This window comes from Anopheles cruzii, chromosome 3 (genome assembly GCF_943734635.1).
Source record: "Anopheles cruzii chromosome 3, idAnoCruzAS_RS32_06, whole genome shotgun sequence".
Taxonomy (NCBI): domain Eukaryota; kingdom Metazoa; phylum Arthropoda; class Insecta; order Diptera; family Culicidae; genus Anopheles; species Anopheles cruzii.
In genome coordinates this window covers 66,111,388-66,123,613 of record NC_069145.1, presented here as the reverse complement: position 1 = coordinate 66,123,613, position 12,226 = coordinate 66,111,388, and the positions used below count along the sequence as shown (strand labels likewise).

General features: G+C 52.7%; 1 protein-coding gene across 1 annotated transcript in view; it reads left to right on the top strand.

The window, feature by feature from the left end:
- Positions 1-12,226, top strand: part of LOC128270812 (uncharacterized) — an 89,642-nt gene that overhangs the window by 60,802 nt on the left and 16,614 nt on the right. Inside the window, 6 exon segments of the mRNA XM_053008233.1 lie at positions 1,100-1,216; positions 1,737-1,969; positions 2,445-2,594; positions 3,120-3,299; positions 4,596-4,734; positions 8,456-8,665. Of these exon segments, the coding sequence (XP_052864193.1) occupies positions 1,100-1,216; positions 1,737-1,969; positions 2,445-2,594; positions 3,120-3,299; positions 4,596-4,734; positions 8,456-8,665 (1,029 nt within the window).

Genomic DNA, 12,226 nt, shown 5'->3' with positions numbered 1-12,226 from the left:
TTTATGCAGAAGGCAGCAAAACCGACGACCGACCGACCGGTAACATCCGGTACGCGGCTAGTGTTTTGCGTGGCGATTCTAATTTTGGTCCCTTCGGGTTCCCAGTAATTGCTGGGTTTTGGGCCCGATTGTTATTTCCCCAAAGCAAACAACGGTTGGGCCACCGAAGGTCCGCACCAAGCAACTGTTGCACTTTGGCAATGGCCACAATCGTGCATTGTTTGTTCTGCTTCCCCGGGTGTACTACTCCCCGACGGGCCTTTGAAGAACCTCCGGATCCGTTGGCGTAGCAGAAAGATTAGCCCGAAGATGGCGGCGGCGGCGGCGAAACACAAAACCAACCGTCCGACAGTCGAAAAACGCGGCTGAAATATTCACAAGTTTTATGGTGGGTGAATTATTTATAAGAAAATTTAATTGTGTTGTGCCTGGGCCTCGGCTGTGCTTTCTCCGAACCGGAGCACCCGTCGGGCTCGGGCCGTTACATCCGTCGAGTGGCTCCTTAGCAAACTTGGCTCTGGTGCTCTGTACTTCAGCAGAATTCCATTTACCGGGCGATTGTGCCATGTTTTCGCCGCTGCCGCCGAGCGCCCGAACATCGTATGTCCTGTGCGGACTTGTTTGGCAGATAAAAATATTCCGGTTTACGTTTTTCGCTGGAGTAGTGGAAGCACGTTGATAAGTGGACACGATGCGATAAACAAATTTAAAGCAGATTACCGTGAATAGGGATTGGATTACCTTCTGTCTAAAGTTGGCTCATTGATATATTGTAGATCTAGAACTGCAAACAACGTTTCGATGATCGCCCCAATTAGGCTGCCGACATAACCGTCCGTCCGCCAGCGTCGTAACACTTTGATGTTTTCGCTCATTAGTGATACGATGCTTGGATGGTGTTTGCACAACACGTCGCGAGGCCGAGTCGCATAATTCAATCGATTCCCGAACACACACCGCACAACATATCCGGCGTATCCCTCTAATTGCGCGTCGAACGCGCTTCGAACGAATTTAATGATTTTTTTAATCCACCTCGGACCGGGCTCGCTTCCGCGGGTCCGTTCCGCACCACGCTTTCCGCTCTCTCTCTCGTCAGGTGTTTAGCTACATCGAGACGACCGGAACGCGCCACGAGCAGGAAATCGCGTCGGACATCATCCTGCGCATCGTCGACCTCATCATGCAGAACAAGGTGTCCCTCAACAGTCAACAGGTACGGACAGACCACCCCACCCCTTGCCGCGATGAATGGAAATTTGATTTCCATCGGAAAACTCCGTCCGGCCGGCGGGAATAAATCGTCCAATTAGAACCGCTCGCTTATTGATCACGGCCGGCACGGCACGGCTTCCCAGCCGATAACATCAATCATTAGAGTCTATCGAACCGAATCCTTGGCCCACCAACCACCGACCTTCGCCGAACTTTTCCCCAAAATTTCGCACGCTCCATTGCACACCCCCCCGCCCGTTCCGTTGCGTGAATCTGTGACCGGAGACGAACGGTTCGGTTCTGCCACCATTTACAGCACGTGAACGCTCGGGGGGAGTATTGGCGGTAGGCAAAGCGGAGCGGAACGGGCGGTTTCATTCAATTGGCAAATTTGCACAAATTTTCGCTTCCGCAAAGGCCCCCGCCGGGGACGGTCCGACAATTCGACGATGATTCGAGCACTTTTTCGGCCACTTTTTGTCTCACTCACCGTGAACTCCGTATTTTCCGTGAACCCACAGCAAATCAAGCAGCTGCAGGAGCTGGTGCAGGCGGCCGCCCTCAACCACGAGACGACGATGGCGGCCCCGATCTCATCCTCGTCGTCCTCGGCCCTGCCCGCCGGTCAGCCTGGCCTAGCCGGGCAATCCGGCAAGCACCCGACGTCGGGCGGAACCGCGACCCACCAGCTCAACTCGTTCTATCTCTACACGGAGACGGTCAAAGGGCTGCCGTTTAATTTGCAAATTTACGGGTACGTCACTGCCGCCGGAAGCTGTACATTATTTACCGAACCGGACCGGTTCAGCGTAGAGTTCATCATCATTTATTGATTTCGCTATCCATTTGTTGACCGTACACCCATTTCTCATCTGTTAGCCTTTGGCGTGCGCTATCGGTTTGTGTTATTACATCGCGTACCGTACCGATGTCACATTCATGACGTCCCGGTGGCCGCAGTTTCTACATTCCCTTCGTTAATTGCCAATTTCGTGGCAAAGTTTTCAATTTCTTCTCATCCTTTTCCTATCATGAAGTTCCATGCGGAGCGCTCTCCATTTGTTTTTTTTTGCATTTCCATTCCGTTACGATCACTCCATTTCCATGCCCGAATGGCGTCAATGAAAAGCTACCACACTGAGTCGCCAGTAAATCGGAACGGTGCAGTGAGGCGTTTTTCTAAAAAGAACCAAAATATGCCTTCTGTTTTCATGCTTCTCCCCGCGCAGCGATCAGCTCTACTCGGACCAGCTGTACATGGAAATGGACCGTTCCGGTTCGCTGCAGGAGATCGTGGCGAACGGGACCGTCCTGGTGACGGTCATATCGTACAAAAATCTCACCAGCTTCCTGCCCCGATTTTACTTCGCCAAAAACAGGTAAGACGTGTCCCAGCGTGGGCCAGCATCACACACATTTGCATACCTCAAAACTCGGGCTTGGGCTCGGAAGTTCCCTGTTCACCACAATGTTTCGGCCATCCGGTTGGCATCCGATTGGCATGCAGCCTGTACCGCAAACTCGATCGTCCGGATCGATCGGATGTTTATTTGTTTTTTGTAGGGTCGGTTGGCATATGCAATCGTTAATTATTCCGTCAATCTGAGGCGGGGTCCTGACGCTGCTGTTGAAGCGTGAAAACATGTCGGTGAACCCGCGTGGCTGGATGTTTGCCGAGCCTCCGCCGTATCGGAAGTTGTGGAAGAATTCGCTGTATGGCTTTTTTGTGCACCCGACGCCACACGTGGTCTTATGAAAATGAAATTTTGTCCCGCGCGGACAACCCCATCATCATCATCATCGTTGTCCGTGTTCGGGCGCAGCATGACGTCCCTTCGGCCCAGCAACATTCCATTTGATACCGCATTGTCTTCCGTTTCCGGTCCCGTTTTCCGCCACCGCAGCTTCGGCACGGACATCGACTACATTCCGGCGTCGAAAATCATCTCCAGCTGGCTGTACTACGCGAACCGGACCGGCAGCGAGGCGAACCAACCGCTGCACGTACCGCTGGAGGCGGCTCACGTGGAAATCATCTTCCAGCACGAACATTCGCCCACCAGCGAATGGATTCCGCTGTGCGGGTAAGTAAGCCACGGACCGAGGCCGTCCCGCGTGTTCCAGGCAATTGCTTTAAGATGAAAGCGGCACCCGCCCAGAAATCAATAGAGCCATAAGCACCTTCCTCAATCAGTGGGCCTTACGCTCCGATTGGGCTTGCCAGTCGTTGCTTCGGTGGAAGATTAATTAATAAAACACACACCGAGCGAATGATTGAGGAACTAATTTCAGCTCACAGTTGGCTCACATTTCACACTCTGTTCTGCTGTTCTGGTTGCTTATTTCGATCCGCAATACACCCGGAGTGTGCCGGTAATTTTGGCGCGTGCTTTAAAGCCAATAAACCCAATGAAAGCGCCCCGAAAAAAGGACGCGTTCTGCTGGTGACGTTAGACATGGTAAACATTTTTCGCACGGCATGCTGCTGCCACATGCGAGCGCCTGGCACAGGCTTCTTTGATCGAAAAGAAGCATGCTCAAAGTCCACCCAGTAATGATGGGAACACGAGACGAACGAAAACAAGCCAACCCACAAACCGATCCGATCCAAGTAGCCATTGTGCTGGGTAAGTCCTTTAACTTTTCTTGAAATGCATCATTCGCTTTCGACTCCGAAAACTACGCACCAACTTTGAGAACGATAAGAGATTAACTCTTCTAAAAAGGATGGTGGAAAATCTGATTGGCATTCGGTGAAGGTTTCTGCGTAAGCTTTCCGCAAATGCACTCGAAAGTGCCGATCGGCATCACGAGTTTTGGTTCATTTTTGCCAAATTGGTTAACCATATTCCACCCATGGAAGAACTAATTCCCTTTGCGCAGAACTTTTGAAGTAAAACACGAGATGGGTTCCAGCTTGTGTGAGCCATCCTTCGAGCACTAATAAGCACCGGCGTGGCGTAATTATTCAACAAAGCGTAAAGACGGAGCAAGAATTCTTCCAAGAACACTCATTGGCAAACCGAAGAGACCGGAACCGAAAGAGCACACGCCGACCGTCTTATGGCTAGACAATGCTCCGGAATTGCCACCGCCGCTGGCGATACTTTTGGCTTCACTGAGCGATGGGGCCGTGTCCTGGGCCGTCCCGGAGCCCCGGAGTTCCAATCTGAGTTCACATCAAGAATCCATAGCCCAACAGTACAATCAATTTAGATGATCGTCGTCTTGACTCGTCGGTTGGCTCTCGGTGTCGGTCGGTCACGGAGCTCCCATTCGGCAGTTCCCGTTCGGGGCTCGTTTCCTTCTTCGAGTACTTCACATTAATTTTTGGCTTCATTTCCCCCTGGCCGGGGGGTGGCCACCCTGTCTTCTTACAGCTACGATGCCAAGGCAACGTTCGAGCCAACGTGGCGCACCGATCTCTGCATCACCGAGAACCTGCTGGAGAACATTACGCGCTGCATCTGCCCATTATCGGGCACGTTCGTGGTGCTGCTGGCGAAGAAGAACTACAACGTAAGTACAATTTTCTTCCAACCCCCCACACCCCGTCACCCAATGCTTCCAGCTCCCCCGGGGGGTGGTCAACGGCGAGCTCCCGAGATGTGGAGCTTTTTTCGAGGACGCTTTCGGGAGCAAATTGTTGAACCATCTTGAACTCAAACTTCCGACGGGCCCGCCGAGGTTTTGCTGACGTGTGTGCGGTCACGTCAAGTACCGTCCTCGTCCGTGCGGGGCACTCTTCGATGCGGCCGTCTTGAGCTTCGGTTCGGCCGCCCGTAAATCACTCCCCTCCACGGTGCACCACCAAAAATCGGGATGTTATGGGTTTGATGTCGAGTGCACTGCGCACTCGTTGGCCCCAGATGTTGCGCCACAGAAACCGCACTCAACGGTTGCGTTCCGAGCGTAGCGTGAGATGTGGTTGAGAAGTCGGACCGGTACGACGCACCGACCGACGACGCAGTGGAGAGTATAATTTTTGGAAAACGAATTATATTTATTTAATTACGACGCTCCAACCGTTCGAGGGAACCGGTTCATTTGAAGCTCTCGCACTCGGTACGCACGCTGACAGGGAAACGAACATTCCTTCCGGTTGCCGTTTTTGGGAAAATTAAATTCAATCAAACAGCCCGAATTCCTGAGGCACTCTAACCCGTTCGCAGCTCGCACACAGCTCAAGCCACAGCCACCTCAACACATTCGTGGTTACGATCTGCCTCGGACCGGGAAAAAACCTCCACCAGCTGATTAAATTTCCTACATTTCCACGTCACAAACCAGCTGCAACCCGGCGTCGTCGGCCCTCGACTGCGCTTTGCGGTCGCCTCTAAGCCTCCGCCAATCTGTGCCGCGCGGAACGTCCGGAACTCTCTCTCGTGTGTTTCCGGACCGTATGCCGCACACACACACACACACACAATGGTAAAACAATTCATCCGCAGCACCGGAACCGGATCCACCCATCCAGGGTAAGCCCCCACCGCATACGGGGCCCGCCGCCGGGCAGCACTCCGATGTTAATGGAAATAATTCACTGGAAAACGATAAATTCTCATTTAATTCAGTTTAATGATACTAAAGGCACCACTCGGAACACATTTTTCGTCGGTCCCACTCGAAACTGTAGAGCCAAAAGCGTAGATCTAAACAGCACCGCCTGCCCACCCGAGCACCGGATGCGAACCGGAACCGCACACCCTCGAGGCACACCGGGTGTGCGTCGAAAGAATGTTGGAGCGCCTTTGTTGGGAGATAAAAATCGTGACAATCTGCCGCCCCCCTGCCGACTGTGTGTTGGTCTTTTCAGCCTACCACCCACCGGAACCTGGAACTGGCAGCACTTGGGAGTCGTACGCAGCTTCCTGGTTCCGTCCGAGGCGCTAGAAAGCCGAATTGGTGCTTAGTTGCGGGGGCCCAGATTTACGTCGGAAGTTGTAATAGACGTAAAAATAGATTCAAATGGCAGGGTTCATTATGCCCGACCGAATGCCCGGCTACGGCCGGAACTCCGACGGGCGTGTGCGATCTCTCACTTTTGGTCGGCTGCGGATTTGTTTGCGGATATTCGTTCGCCGCTTCCAGTTCAGTACGCCCCCGGCGGCGAAGGGATTACTGTGGACCGGAAGCCCGTAAGACACCGGCCCCGGGGTCGCCGTCTGATGGCTGACGGCGGAAAAGCTTCCCCCGACGTAATGTTGCCACTTTCGATGACGCTCAGCCAGCAGGCGGAAGATCTAAATCATCGTTTCCGGGAAGATTCCCATTTTTGTTTGGGCGTATGAGGTGTATAAAGTTTTTATTTTAAAAAAATCACCATTCACTCAGCAATTCTGTTTCAGCCAGATAAATTTTACAATATCCTGCCACTGCAGCCCCAACCGCAAATAAAGCTGGCCGGCAACTGGCAAGGAAAGCAGTGTCCTGCTTAAGGGCGAAAAACTTTAAATCATTTCCCGGTCGTACCGTACGCATTCGGCCATCATAACTTTATGTTAGTGGCTTCGCTTCGATCTTGCCCCCTGGCCGATGGCGACGGCAAAAATGCCAACGACCCACGACGGAGCCACGGGCGACCACAGACACCATCGATATTTCTCGGGCCCGGGCTCCTCGTCAATCCGTTCCCCGGCCGATGGCCGCCGTTCGTTTCGATTGGTGCACATCCAGCAAACGTCCGTTCTTTGTCACCGAGAGCTTCGTCACGTCGTCGCCGTCGCCGTCGTGCTGCTCGTTGGCAGCCGCGAACGTTGGGACGATGTTACAAAGTTTGTTTAATGCCCATGCCACCATCTGCCACCTTCCTTGCCGCAGCCACTGCAGTGTCGTTGGCGACAGAAAGGTCCCCGCCGGAGCACTTGTCGATGTCGGGCGTCGGAATGCTGAGAATCGGGATTTTTGAATTCTCCTCGTCGTCGTCGTCCAGTTTTACGATGACAGCCAGGCCGGTTCCGATCCGCGCCGCGCCGGGGACCAACGGCAGTGGGCAAAAATTTATGTTGCGAGCTATAAAATTTTCGATTCGAGCGCTTTCTTATTGAAAGTCGCAGATTTGTTCGACGAGTGCCAGCGATTTCTAACCGCGCTTAAAACCGAAACCGGAGATTCGGATGCCGGGGCCGCAGGATGCGCGCTACTGCCAACCACGGCGCGGGTCGAAAACGATACACGCTCCCCGGAATTCGGTGTTTATTTCCGTTTTATGTTGGTTTTTATGTGATATAAAATGATAAGGTTATGGCTGCCGCGATGGTGCCCGCCACCGAGTGCGGCTCCCGGATCGATTGTGCTGTTTGGTCCGGCAACAAAATTCGATATCTCGGGCATTCCAACACCACCCAGTGACGAACGAGCTCCCTGTGGAGCGATGTTCGATTGGCACGTATATAATAAACAATTTGCTACATTGCCATACGAGCGTCGATTAGGGACTGTGATGATAATGCCACGAGCTTAGCCCGCGGCTTGATAATGGCCACAAGCCAACCAGCCAACCGACCCCCGGCTGCCGTAAACTTGCACACCTTCCGTCCGGAGGTCGCGAGGTGTCGAGCAAGTTATAATGAATTCCCTATTAATCACTAAAAAGCTTAAAATTAATTTCCCCCTCAAACTGGGGTCCTTACACGGTGAGTAATTTCCATAAACCCTCCCTTCTGGATGCCACACACGAAGCGAACTATTATAATCCTTCACCAGGCTGGAAGCTGTTCTCCAGGCCGTGGCTTGACTTTGGCCAGGCCAAGCCGACCGCGGTGACGGCATCGTTTGCGTATTCAAAATTAATAACACTCAATCAAGCTCCCGAGATGTAGGTAGGATATGGAAAGCGGACGGCACTAAACGATTACCTTATTTTTAATTACTTTGGAACGATCAGAACCTTTTCGCCCGGGGTTTTCTCCTGCTGCCCGGAAGCATTGGGCTAAATTATCGGTCCGATGTTTAGCGTAACATAAATTTAACACGATAATTGTCTGTAAATTAAGCCAGATGTGGTGTAACATCGATACAATTCAAAACGGGCTTCGATGGTAATTAAAAGTTCAATCGATCTTCCTCAAACTGCTTCCGGTGCGGGGCGACGTTGCATAAAAAAGCCAACACACCGCCGTTGGCACATTAGGATTGCCGTCGATAGCAAACTATCGAATAAAGTGTCCCTCCCGAACCAATTTCCCGAGTTCATTTCCCCTGGCCATCGCGCTTATTTACGTTTCATCCGTTCTTGCAGCCGTCGGTCCCGAAAGTGCCCACGCGACCCATCTTCGTCGTCGTCAGCTGCGGTTGCTGTTTCCTGCAGTCCTGTGCCGCGTTCGCCGTCATGCTGCCGATCCTGTACCAGCGCCGGTGCTGTGTGACCTTCCTGAAAATGCAATTCTGCTCCGCCACCTCGATGGCGATGGCAATTTTCGTGCTCGGACTGCTGCAACTATTCCCACCGGTAAGTACCCGTTAAACCGGAAGCACACACACCCAGTGGCAGCCCAGGTTCGCCTCGGACGATTCGATTCGGTCTGGCCGGACTGACGGAGAACAGAGATCTCTACACATACGGTCAGTACGGTACGGTGGTGCGAATACTCTTTACACTAGGTTCATGGGCCGCTACGTCTTAAACAGAGAGTGGTCACCAGAGTGTCTCTATGGTTACGGTACATGAGAGATTGAAGTTCTTTCATCTCCGTGAGCGATGTATTGGCTAGACGAGGCAATCTCTCGAAGTGGCGATAAATCCGGTTACACATTATGCTCCTTGTCCTTGAATTGGAATGTCAAAAAGTACGCCCCTGAAAGCCTGAACTAAGGGTCCCCCCGAGGACCGTTGACTAGTAAAGTACGCAATAAATGAATCCAACACTAAAACCGTTACAAGAGAAGCAGCTAAACTTCTCCCAAGCCCGGCCCGTTCCTGTTGCCGGATGTCTCTCGGCACCACGAACGAGTGGCACTCATGCACCCGATCTTGCTAACCAGCTGGCCGTCATCGCCATCCCCGGGCTGGATGCTGGTGAAGCTTTGCACCGGCTTAGGCGACAACCATCGTGCTGATGGTACAATTTATTCTCGACTGCAGCACCGCCCCGGCAACTGCAGCCGGGGCCACCGTAGGCAACTCAATCCAAAGGCAACACATGTTCGCCCCAAAGTCAACCGTGTGCACTGGCCAACCTATATCGTCGTCGTCGTCGTCCTCGGCAATCGCTCCCCCGGGGGTCTGGTGTTTAATAAAATGCTTATAAATAACGAGAAACTTTGTTAGCATCGTTACTGCACCGCAGCGACACCGGCAAGAAAACTGCAGCCCGTGGGTCCGTGGGCCATTTTTCACGTGTGCCCCAGTGTCACACAGCTACGCATTATGACGACGAGGACGACGACGACGACGGTGCTCCCTGCGACCCGCGCTGAATTAGTTCGGCAGCTGTTTACGTGTCGGTGCCGCGGTGCCGCGTGTTTGGTTTGGCTTTCATTTAACGGCGTCAAGTGGCGCACTTTCTTCAAGCCTCCTTCAAGCTTCCTGCGGGCTTGGCGCCCGCAAAGACACCCGTCGTAGGAAAGGAAACAATCCGTTCGAACAAGCCGGCATCAACTGCACACTCTAGCGCCGCGGGCGTTGTAAACGGCGGCACGACTTCAAGAGCACGACTACCCGACGACGAGCGACGGAGAGCGGCCACGTTCTGGCAATGTTTCTGCAAATTACAATCAATTAAGCGAAAGTGTTCTTTTAGCCCCGGCGATAGCAGGGGGCGCTCGGGGTACGTGTGGGTCGGCAGGAACAATGGCAGCATTTCTCAGGCCAAGAAAGGCTAGTGCCACTCGGCAGCCTTTGGGGGCCTTGGGCTAGCTTTAAGCACCCTTGGCGCGGTGTTCAGAGTTAAAGAACCCTCCGGAGGGTTTAAACTAAGCGCCGTAAGTGTACGTATCAATTGAAACAACCTCTGATAGGCACTCGCCTGGCAGCTCTTCCTTACTTTCGTCCTTCAAGAATCGGGCACGTTTCAAATCACGATGAGTACGCCTCCCGACAGCGACCACGGATTCCGACGGATTCCGATCCATTTTCAGTCCACTCCCCTCATGCTGCGTCGGTGGAAAAAATACTTCAACCCTGACCGAATGATCAAAGCGGACACACCCGCCGCCAAAGCAGCCCGACACGTTTGGACCCTCATTTTCGGTGGCCAAACCACCTTTTTCCGATTAATTTAGCCGGACCGCAACCGTCGTTATCGTCGTCGACCTCGCCGCCCAGAGAGGCTGGCCAACGGACCGTTTCGGGGGTTTTGGCAAACTTGATGCCGACGCGAACGTTGCAAAACTTTTCCACTTTTCACCGCCCGGGTCCGGGTCCGGGGCCCGGGTTTCGGAATTCAATTAGGGCTTGAGAAGTTTTCACTTTAAGCGAGCGAAAAAGAAAACCTAAGCTCTCCCGTTTGATGGTTCCGCAACCCCCGCCGTCGGCCCCTGCGGTTCCGAACGATACCGCTTCCTAGGCGCATGGGCACTCACGCGGGTCCTTCCGGCCGCGTCACTAGCACGATTACCCTTATGCTGCCAGGCGTGCCACGAAATCGACCAGAAACTCTTTAATGTGAATGACCCTGAACGATCTTTGCGATGACTTCCCTTCTTCCGGGAACCTTGGCCTAAAGCATCGTGTGCCGACGGAAGACGCTTGAGCCAACATAAAAGTGACAATGTGTTCCGGTTGGGCGGAGATTGGGCTGGATTTTATGATGAGCTTGGTGAGGTGACAATTAGCCCGTCTTCGGTTTCGCCCGATTCCGTCACTTTGAGCCCTAGAGCCCGATTGCTGGAAATCGAAAGCAATCGAGCTTGAATAATTAAGAATTACGCGTGCCGGAGAGAAAAACAGTTTAACAACTTATTAAAAGGAATATCGATTTTGTCCCACGACGCACCATGCGCCTCCATTATGTGCAGCATTCGGCTACATTTCGATTGTTCAACGCAACTGACTGAAGTTCAATTTAAGAGATGAAACGAAATATTTTATAACTCTCCCTCTCGAAACAGTGGCAAACCTGTCAAGCCTCGGCACATTTCTTAGTCCAGATAATCTAAGTTGGAGCACCAAAGATTTGAACACCGTATTCCGTAAGCTCGCTGAGCACACACCCAAGTGCTTCACTCGTGATAATTAATTCGAAACAATCCTCGAACGGCACTCGACGACCGGCTCGGAACCGGCCGGTGCCGGCCGTCAAACGGGTAAGCCTTCGGTAATGAAGCTCCACCACCTCCGGGGGCCGCCGCCGCCGGCATGCACGCCGCCTGCACGCGCACGGATAATGAAAATTTGCCATTTTCACGCTTTTGAGTCTCAAAGCCATCCGTCGGCGAGAGCAACGTACGACTACGACGACGACGACGACGAGGACGGTGATGTTAAACATCCATAATTTCTGAAATGGATGTGCCAGGATGTGCGCCACTAGGGCGCTTCGACTTTCCGGCTTTCACTCGTGCGCACGCGAAGGATTTCGTGACATTTGCCACACAATCGCTAGGACCATTATTTGCCGCCGTTTGAAGCGTCTGGCCGACGTTCGGCAGCAGACTGGCTTTAGGGCGAACGCGTCCAGACCATCGGGCGAATCGGTGTGGACTTTGTCACACGGAAGTGTTAAATTCTTCGAAACTTTACCCTTCCCTGCTCGCCGGCCTGAACTGCCATAAACTGCAATTCATGCAGTTCCGGTCACGTTCACGCGCTCCGAACGAGTGCCGAATTCGTTCAAGTCGGACGGCAACGAAAAATCAACAAGCTGCAACGAACCACGATTTCATTTTATTTGATAGCCATTCAAGTATTGAAAAACTCGAACTCGCTCGCTCGGTCCTCGTAAATGTGGCTGCCGCACGTATGTGATTTCAATAATCACATTATACGACGATAAATTGGCGAGAAGGAATCTAAACTGCAATAAAGTTCATGAATTCGGATCGATGGAACACGCTTTTTCATCGCTGATTC